Below are 10,968 nucleotides of genomic sequence, written 5' to 3' on the forward strand. Positions count from 1 at the left end.
ATCGATGGCAGCAACATTCCCATATTTTTTTTAAATCTTCAGTTGCAGAGCATCGCGTAGGACTCCAAATCTTCTGTCAGTTTACTGCAACCAATAAAGATTAATGATAAACTATGAAAATGCATTTTATGGTCGTGAATAAGTTGAGCTTTGAAAAGGCTAGAATAATTCTCTCCCCCAAATTACTCTTTTGCAGTGTGACCTTGAAATCCTAATCATCGAGGACTCTCTCACACAGAAGCACTAAACTGTGTAGACATACAGTTTAACTGTGGTTTTAATATTTCTGTCTCGTCGATGGAATCTCTTGTTGTATAAATCAAGGGAGGGTGCAAATCCTATGAGATTTAAAAATATACCCATTGGCTTTTTAAACAAGCATCTTAAGTAGAAAAGTCCTATTGCATTTATAAGATTTCAGAATAAAGTAGCCTGTGTATCATGCTAGCAGTGTGCAGGGCTGGGTTGAAAAGAGAAGCTGCTTTTTGCTGCGTTTGCTAGAGACAAAAAATACACGATATCACACTTTCTCACTTCATCATGGCCAAATCGTAAAAATGCATTTCAGTACTTAGGGTTATTTATTCATCTACCATTACTAGTAGCTACTAAGGAAGATTTTAGGATATGGAATTCCAGGTTTTTTTCTATGTTTTAGGATTTCTGAGATTTCCATAGCATCTTTTGGTGGTGGTTGTTGTCAGATAACCCTTTATTAAATCATTTTCCTGGTAATTCTTAACTAGCTGAGCATTCCACCGCACCACTGTTGATGTCATCTCTGATGTCCTGAGGGTGGTGGCCATCAACATTGCAGCCCACAGACTGGGCAGTCCCCAGGATCTTTTTAATGGTTCCAGAGAGTTCTCTAGCTAAATACCGGTGCTGCATCTGTTGGGAAGTGTTGACCATCTCTTCAAAAATGATACTTCCACTAAGCTTAATGTTTTTCTGCTTCTTTCTGTCTCTTGGTGGTTCCTTGAGGGTTTTGATGATCAGAGCAGAGGCAGAAGGTACAACTTCAAACTGGGCCTGTCTGTTCTGAATGGTCAGTTTCACTGTCATCCTCAGACCCTTCCAATCACCAGTTGCCTTGGTGATGTCATCACCAACCAGACTTTTTTGGAGACAAACCCAGGGGGCTGATCTTGGGGGTCATGGCAGATGTGGCAATGATTTCCCCACCCATGCACCTCACGTGTATGACTTTGATCTCGTTGGGGTGGAACTTAGGTGGCAGGTGGCAGATGAACCCAGATTCCAGACAATCAAAGAAAGTTTCACCTTGGCTTCCTATGACCCAAAAGCCAAAAGCTCTATAACATCTTTTTTTTTTTTTTAATTGAAGTACAGTCAGTTACAATGTGTTAATCTTTGGTGTACAGCACAATGTCCCAGTTATGCATATACATACATATATTCATTTTCATATTTTTCCATTAAAGGTTAGTACAACATACTGAACAGAGTTCCCTGCACTATACAAAAGAAACTTTTTAAAAATGTATTTTTATATATAGTGGCTAACATTTATAAATCTCAAACTCCCAAATTTATCCCCTCCATAACATTTTTATTGCCCATCACAGCACTGTGGCAATTTGTTTCATATAGTGAAAGGTTAATAACTTTTTAGCACATCTCCTTTGTTGAAATAAATGGTTTAGACATAAAAGTTCTTTTCACTTTGCCTTAGAAACATTATGTTTCTGGGACAGGGTAGTTTTGTTGTTGCCGGGGTTTGTTTGTTTGTTTGTTTGTTTGATATCTATTTGCAAAGTTTGGTTTGTGTTTGATTCTGAGGAAGTCAAGTTCTTGCTTTGGAAGTATCTAGATCTGTTCTGAACTAACAGAGCTACTTCATGGTATCTAGAGATTGGTGAATATCTCTTCGTATCCGTCTTTACTATGCCTTCTGGACTCTTAAAGGAAGATTAGCATCTAGTTGAAGGCGAGTGTGGAATGATACTAATCAAAATCACTAGTCAGTTCCCTCCACAGAGTGATCACTCATGTACCGGATCAATATGGGGCCTCCGACTGTGAAATATGAATCTAATAAAAATAATTACTTCGTAACCTTTGATCTAGTGGGATGCTGCTAACCATCCTACAATGGACAGGCCAGCCTGCTACAACAAAGAACAATCCTTCCCATAGTGCCAGGAGAGCTGAAGTTGAGAAATTCTGCCTTAGAAAAAGGCTCACATCACCTGTTCAATGTGATCTGGTGTCTCCTGTGTGAAAACACTGTATTTTTCCTTAATATTTACTGAGAATATACCAAATACCTGGAAATATACTAAATAATTTACAAAAATCAGTTTATTTCATCCTCATATTAAACTTGGGGGGAAACCCAAGTTGAGGAGTCATATAATTTACATGTATCACATATTTCCTAGGTGGTCTGGCTGAATCTGGGTTTGTGTTCTTAACACTGAGCTATACAAAATTCAAAGTGTGGTAGGGGTACTTCTTGTGGTACATGGCACCTTTTGAAAATCTGATGAAGGCTCTAGAACCTCTGTCCAGAAAATGAACATATGTTCAAACACATAAAATGTTGCATACAGCCTCCAGAAATTTCATCACACACCCTCATCCATCTATAGGTTCCTGGGTAAGACCTGGTCTAATAGGAGAGAAAGACAAGCAAACACATTGGTTTAAATAAGCTAGTGTTATGGATGCCAGCATTATGCCTGACTGAGAGTGAATACTCAATAAATATTTACTGGGTGAATCAAGAAATGTTTGTCAAGGGTGAGAAGCATGGAGAGAAGAGGGAGTACACAGAACTACTATTACCTAAGAAAATAAGAGCAACTTAGATAGTATTTTGTTTTGTTAGGACCTAATACAAAAACAATTTTAACTGGGCATATGCCAAGAGTTCAAATGCTGGGAAAATCTCTATTAACAGTCAACTCTTTCCTGTGGCATCATACTTTATCTTATTTCCAGTGATTTGGACAGTGTTTTATTCTTATATTAAACTATCCACTCCTTGTATTCAAGGACTCTCCAACTCGTCCTGATTTTTCTATATTGTGTGACCTTTTAGAATAGGTTCTTGCACATAGTGAGCACTAAATAATATTTGCTGAATTATTTAAGGACTAGAAAAATCTTAGACAACATTCAATATGGTGGTTTACACATCTTTTTTTTCTTGAGTAGCAGAACCTTCTTTAAAAATGGGACATACTATGGAAGAAAAGCATAAGAGATTAAACAAGAGAAGGAGAGAGAAATAAAAGCAACAGAAGAGATACAAGAGAGGGAGGGAAGAAAGGGGAGGAAGAATGGTGGGGGCGGAAAGAAAGAAAGAAGGACATGAAGATATGAGAATAAAAGTGAGAGGAGATGAGAGAGTTTGAATCCCAGCTCTGTGGAAGCTTGGGCAAGTCGTTTAACATTTCTGTGTTTCAGTTGCCTTAATTTAAGCTGGAAATGATGATCTTAATATGTCACAGGACTGTGGAGGATTTTAAATACGTTAATACTTGTGAAGTGCTTAGAACAGGGCCTGACCTATAGGAAGTGCCTGTCATTATTGCTCTTATTCAGCTGTACTCACTTAGATGCTGTGGGTACAAAGTCTAGCTTGCCAGGGACCTGGAAAAAACTAACCCTCCCCTCCTAGTCATTCTTCTAATTATCGCCAATCAGGGATATGAACTTGTGTGGGACGAGTTCCGGTTTTTGCATGTTATCATACCATTACGGTTAATTGACTATCTTTTCATTTTCAAAGATGTCCCATTCTAGACAATACATTTGGCGATAATTCTACTTATGTGTATGGTGAAAACTGTGTCAGACTCAACACTTCAGATAACATCATTATACTCCTAAAAGTCAGAGAAGTAAAACCAGCACACATATTGTAATAAAGCTGTGCTGGCTTCTTAAATGTTTAGAAAAGGTTGATATGCCTTTAAACTAATTCCATTAAAGATGTTCCTTTCATGTAACTTTTAGAACAGAAGTGATAGTCCGAGGCCTTTTGCCTGCTTTTAAGAAGGACTGTACCCTGTGCTGTATAGTAGGACCTTGCTGTTTATCTATTTTATATGTAGTAGTTCATATCTGCTAACTGAATCACTATGCTGTATACCAGAAACTAACACAACATTGTACATCAACTATACTTCAATAAAAGACTGTACCTAATAGCAACTCAAAGGGTCATTGAAACATGTATATCTATGTAACGTTTGTCATTTTCACTGATATAGTATATTTACTTTACTCTACACACACACACACATACACGAGTTAAAGGGATTTTAAATTCACTTACTACTTTCCCATCACGAGATAAAAATTATTCATTCAACACATATGGAGATAATACTGATAAGGCCACCCTTTTTTGTGAGCATTCTCTTTCCTGAAATAAGTAGCTGCCATCCTCCTAATTTTTCTTGTAGAATTTATTTCCAATCCCTTAATCATTGTTTTCCTTCGGGCATCTTCCTACATCTTGCTTACATCGCTGAGCCCCAAAATAGACCCCACATTCCGATAAAGGTCTGAGCAAGGCTGAAGATAGAGTCAGGAATAACTTGTGATTATAAGAGGGTGAAAATGTTGCCAGCATTTCATAAAGTTCTCACTTTTCAGTCATGGTGGGCAAATGGATAAAGGACACAGAGAAACTTTCTTTATTTCGAGGAATTTAAAACTGAGATGGTTCAGTTAATGCTGCAAAAATCCATCATTAAAATTACTTAAAAAGCAGTCCCCATTTTCAGATGAGCAGAACCTAGGATGGCTTCGTGATTCCTGCCTCTCGGTGTTGACATCTTTGTGGAATCCTCTCCCCACTGAGTGTTGCCAGGACCTGTAACTTGATTACAACTGTTAGAATATGGCAAAATACATATCACGCCACTTTTGTGATGATTTAGGTTACATAAAATTCTGTTTTGCTAACAGACTTACTCTAGAGTTTCTTCATTGTTAGCTTTGGAGAAATAACCATTTTAGGAGGCCTGCATGGAATAGACTCTAGGATCTGAGAGTGGTTTCAAGCCAGTAGCCAGGAAGAAGCCTCTACAGCTACAAAAACAAACAAAATATGCCAACAATCTGAATGAGTTTGGAAGGGTATTTTCCTCCAGTTGGGGGTCCAGATGAGAATGTAGCACTGGACACCTTGATTTCCAGTCTTGTGAGACCCTAAGAAGAAGGGACAGCTTAGTCCTTCCCAGACTCCATGCCACAGAAACTGTGACAAAATACAATGTTATTTTGAGCCTCTGAATTTATGATTTTTAAAAAATTAAGCAATAAGTAATGGTGAATGTTACTGCCTGGGTCATAGTTATTGGTCAGATTGTTAATATCCATCAACAATCAGCAGATTTCTAGATTATTGCTGTGTTGGCACTTGTGTCCTAATTTTTTATCACACTATTCCTACAAGGAGCCTAAAAGATGGTAAATTAAAAAGACAAATGTTGACTTGGCAAATGTTTGAGGACATCAGCCATGACACAGCATTCTGTCAATTTGGCTCGAACAGTCATTAGGTACCAGAGGAAATTCTTAATGAGATCCTTAAGTATTTAAGAATCCTGTAGATGTTGTCTGTATCCCTGGTTGATCAGTTCCACGTGGGTTTCAATCCTAGGGTAGGACTGTTTATAGTCAGACCTGTTCCCTATGTTATCCTTTGTCTAGATATTAATTAATGTATTTCTTTATCCTTGGTTGGCCTTTCCCTTCTAGTCTGGCTGCTGATTGAAACACTATCTCCTCAACCATGTTCTTTCTACTTCTGAACTACCTTGAAGACCTGCACCCAGGTGAGAGAGAGAGAGAGAGATTTTTCACTGCTAATCACTAGGGGAAACACAAAAAGCAAGACAAAAAATATTGGACTAGGGAAGTGGTAATGTTTCCAAAACAAGTTCCTCTTCTATAATTTCTGACTGTCCTATTTTTTTTTGTTTTTGTGTTATAATTCAAATGCCACATAATGCACTCTTTCAAAGTGTACAATTCAGTGATGTTTTGTATATTCACAAAGTTAAGTAAACATCACCACAATCTAATTCTGAAACATTTTTTATCACCCCTCCAAAAAGAAACACCATACCTATTAGCCATAATTCTCTAACTTGCCTCACTTTCCCTCAGCCCCTGGCAACCGCTAATCTACTTTGTCTCTGTGTATTTGCCTTTCCAAGATATTTCATTTAAATGAGATTATTAAAAATGTGACTTTTCCTGTCTGGTTTCTTTCACTCAGCATAGTATTTCAAGATTCAGCCATATTGTAGCATGTATCATTACATCATTCTTTTTTATTGTCAAATAATATCCCACTGTATGGATATGCCACATTTTTAAATTCATTAATTACTTGATAGATATTTGGATTGTGACTGTTATGAACAGTGCTATTGTAAATATTGTGTATGGATATTTATTTAAATATCTGTTTACAATTCTTTTGGGTATACACCCAGGAGTGGAATTGATAGGCCATATGCTAATTCTATATTTACAGATTTTTTTCTTTTTTTTGAGGAACAGTCTGACAGCTTTCTGAGATGGTAAATGAAAGGATCTTTGGGTTCTCTCCATGTTTAGTTAAGGATCCAGCACTCTAAATCTTTTTCTTACTCCCAAATTTTAATTTGGTGAGATCCATGTAGCCCCTTCCCAAGGCTGGAGAATAGGAAAATAAATGATATGCTTATTTTTCTCCTGAGACAATTAGTAATGCTGAGAAACTTTATCTTGGGTGATGCTCATTTCTTTAACATTCTACCTACTATAATCATATAATTTATTACACAAAGCAGGATACTTTGAGAGTGAAAGTTGGAGCTATTAAAGTATTTCTAGGACAATGGTTGTAAACTAGTGCTATCCTCAGAAAATAATAAGTGCCCTCCTTTTGACTCTGATGCCTCAGAAAGGACAGTTGGGTGTTTTGTACGTCTTGTTGTTCATAATTTGCTCCAACTGTGCATGTCTGCAATAGTTTTTGACCCCTTGTGGTTTCCTTGTATCCTGTTGTTTGATCTGCATTAATGTCTAACAAAAACAAGAATTTGGAATCATTCCCTCAAACCCAGCAAAGCTGAAAAAGGTAAGCGTTTGCCATGGAAACAACCACTTGAACATTCGGCATAGATTACCAAGGGTAAAATATTTTAGGCCTTTATTTGCTTCACTGCATGTGTGCCATTGAATTGGAGTGCAGTGCTTCCTGAGGAAGAGAGAAACATTTGGTAATAATTTTCTTACCAGGTCTTACGTGGACTTTTTCATGGTGCTTTTCATATTTCAATTTAGCATTTACTAATTTTTAAAGCTGTTTTTATCCAAAGATAACTTAGTCCTAGACAAGTACTAAATCCACTTCACCTCATGCAAGGCAGGGACTAAAAACTGACTTGCAGTAATAACCATAGATTTCAAGCATCTGTTTGTTTGTCTGCTTGTTTTCTTTTGCTTTGGTACTGGAATCTAAGTTAACCCCTCACTTCCCTAAATGGTATAAAAAATAATCTTCAGAATCTGAATAACATTTAAACCAGGACATTTTCATTTTTGTATCATTTAGCCATATAATTACCACAGACATTTATACACTTGAGCTAATGTGTCCTTGCCCTTAGGAAATACACTTATGTATGTATGTCTGCATGTATACATGAATTCCTAATGAAGCTGGAGGCAGGAGTATTAGTTTTCCAGTTTGCATTTTAGGACAGAAGAAGTTCACATTGTCAATTTCTGGAGTCCTTACTTAACCATGTGATTAGAAATGAGATATATCAATAGATAGATAGATAGATAGATTCTTTTTTTTCCTCCAGGAATATATAAAACAATCACCTAAAGTCACTTATTTACACAAATAATTTCATAGCATTAAGCAAGTATTTTCTTTCATTAGGGAGGCAATGAGAATGCTGAATCTGAGAGGAGGACCCTTTTTGATGCCTTTATACAAATCTTGTAACCTTGATATCATCTCTAAGCAGAAAGAAAAAATATTATGGAGGCTATTACTAACATTGTGTGGCATGGCTCATAGAAATCTTAAGATATTTTTGTTTGTTTGTTTCTATATATGTTGAATTAGATATTAAATGAATCCATATATGAGAAATTACCATCCTTTTCTTCTGCAAGCTAGAAAGCTCAACTGGTAAAGCAATCCAGAAAATGCATTTCATTTTCCTGCCTCCCCAGATAACAAGGATGTTGGAAAAAGTAGCTGAAACTGGCCTCATTTAAGGGAAGAAAGTGCTCTTCAGAAATATGACAGAATTTCATCATTCCGCAACAGATAGGCAGACTCAGAGAGTTCAGTTGACAGTATATGGAGGGAGAGAAAAACACGTATGATTTGATCTCTTCTTTCTTATAATTGCCTTGTTTGCTTAGTTATTGCTGCTAAACAATAGATACTGCTGTCTGATCTGATATAGATTAATTAAGAATTTAAACCAGTGATAAATACTTTTGGTTAGCTGTTTATCTAAAAGATAAATATTCTTGAAGATAAATATTCTTTAAGAAAATATTCAGGAAAGAGGAATACATGATATTAGTGAAGCTGATAATGGTAATAATAATGATAATAATAACAACTAATTTCATTGAGTGCCTATTATGGGTCTAATATCATCTGAAGCACTATACATGCATAAATTTATTTAAAACTTACACCAAATTTATGAGAGGGTGTAATTTCATAGATTCATCCATTTTAAAGCTTGACAAATTGACTTGCACATCTTCACCCAGCTTGTTCGTGGCAGATTTGGGATTCAAATTCAGAACAATTTTACTCTATTGCACCAGCCCTATGCAGAGTACATTCATGGAGCTATCTGAGACATTCTAGGTTAAACATTCCTTCCAGACGTAAAACTCCAATATACTAATGTATCCTTTTTTCATTTGAGGAACCTCGGTTATAAAGTTGGAAGATGATTAGGAAAGCAGGAAAGAAACCACCAGGGTTACTTTCTGAGGACGAGATCAAGCAAATTTAAATGAAAGTTCTCCTTGAGGCAAATTCACCTCAGACTAGAATCATGCTAGCTATATCTTCAGCCAAGAGTGGGCTTCAGATGACAAAAAAAGAAGGTGAATGTAATTTGTGGTCTAACACTGAGCGTTTAGTCACTGGAGGAAAACTTGGGAAGCTGGTTTGGGTGCACAATGTTGTCAAGTCAACAGCAGCATATTCACATATTCATGATGATACTAAGTAAGCTCACTATTTTTAACATTCTGATTCTGTCACCATCTTTGTTTGAAGTTCTTCTTTGCTGACTTTTTAGCTGTTAAAATTGGCAAGCTACTTAGGCTGCCTAGGGTGTTATTTCAAATCAGCCCTTCCTATTTTATCAATAGCCTTTATTTCTATTATTAGTGCGGACTGCCATCCAGTGTTCAATTTGATTAATAACAACTAGCTCTTCTAGATTCAAGCACCTACAAATTCCAAATACTGCACTTAAAAAAAACAAAAAAAAAAAAACAGTTAATGCCAAGGTACATTTAGGAATAAATAGGTGGCCATGAGAGAGACCAAAGTCTAAATTACAATCTCTGAAAATCCTTGATAGTGTTATTTTGTCCCTTGATATTATAAGTCAGACGAGGCTAAAAAGAGGGCTGAGGGAAAGGAAATACCAATACAGTGGTATATGTAGCCTACATTTTTATACTTGGATGCTCTTGAGAAAATTAAGTTTAATAACACTTCCATGCTTCCCAGTAAATTCACAGCCAAGATGTTATAAGACTTAAGATATAAACCGAGGGAAATGTCTTGTCTTGGCAATTGAAAGCCAAGATTTAGCTCTTTTTTCACTTTCTTCTTTATAATCTTGAGCATTGTTGTTGTAGAGAAAGAACAGATTCAAAGATTTAGCATTACAATAAAACCTTTCTAAATCTGAATAATTGCTGGGTTGGAACACTTTGGATTTTTAAACAAACGTGGCTATTACAATGCACCCTCAGAAATTGGAATTACTTGAGATTGAATTTAAGCTGCATGCAAAGAAATGTAGAGCGCTTGGAGAAAGCATCCTCTCATGGATTTACCTAAAGAACATCTCTTTTTATAAAGGGATTTAACGAGATCTCTTTGGGTCTTCTTTAAAGTAAATTCATCTCGCGTTTAAATGAGATGTTAGAGAGGATTTGAATTATAAGGCTTACAAAGCAGGGTAGTTTAGTAAATCAGGCTCTCAGATAAGCGATCATTGTATACATAAATCTGCACTGTGTTTCAAGTTCATATAACAATTTAAGTTAGCTCTTTATAGTGTTTACAAATATAGGCTTTATTGTAATGAATAGATAAAACTTATACATGAGGAAAAACATCTGCTTTCAGGCTTTTTTTTTTTTTTTTTTTACTAATAGACTAAATATCTTAAACCATTTGTTCTTTTTAATGGGTTAAATGTGCTTTGTAGTATTGCATAATATTTTAATGGGTTAGATAAACTCTTTCTTAATGAGAGACAATGGAGAATGTGATTCAGTGTGTTGGTTCTGGAGTCAGACACACTGCCAGGGTCCAAATTATGGCTCTATTTCTTACTGTGAATATCAGAAAAATTACTTAACTTCTTTGTGCTTCCATTTATTCATCTGGTATATGAACCTTACCTCCGAAGGTTATTGTGACATTGAGTTAATTCACATACAGTTTTTAAAACAGTTACTGGCATGTAGTAAGTGTTTAATAAGTATTACTGGTTATTACCCATTTATGTAGAGCAAAGAACCACTTCAGCCCAAGTCAGAGTATGCTGTGTCGTGTGAAGTGACATAAAGTGATTCATTCTTTCTCTGAACATAAGATCTGTACAGAGAAGTACGTGTGTAGCACTAGAACCCACATTCACATCCAGAGCCAAATGTTGCTGGAGCATTACTGATGCTTGCTTTATATGCATTGTCTCC

General features: G+C 36.2%; 1 protein-coding gene across 1 annotated transcript; it reads right to left on the reverse strand.

The window, feature by feature from the left end:
- Nucleotides 1-654: 654 nt before the first annotated feature.
- LOC102519351 (60S ribosomal protein L12-like) lies at nt 655-2,109 on the reverse strand. The gene is given in 3 exon segments (XM_032474688.1): nt 655-1,113; nt 1,115-1,293; nt 2,073-2,109. Coding segments are annotated over 3 exon segments (591 nt in total). The 3' UTR covers nt 655-738.
- Nucleotides 2,110-10,968: the final 8,859 nt, after the last annotated feature.

Source organism: Camelus ferus, chromosome X (genome assembly GCF_009834535.1).
Source record: "Camelus ferus isolate YT-003-E chromosome X, BCGSAC_Cfer_1.0, whole genome shotgun sequence".
NCBI classification, from domain to species: Eukaryota; Metazoa; Chordata; class Mammalia; order Artiodactyla; family Camelidae; genus Camelus; species Camelus ferus.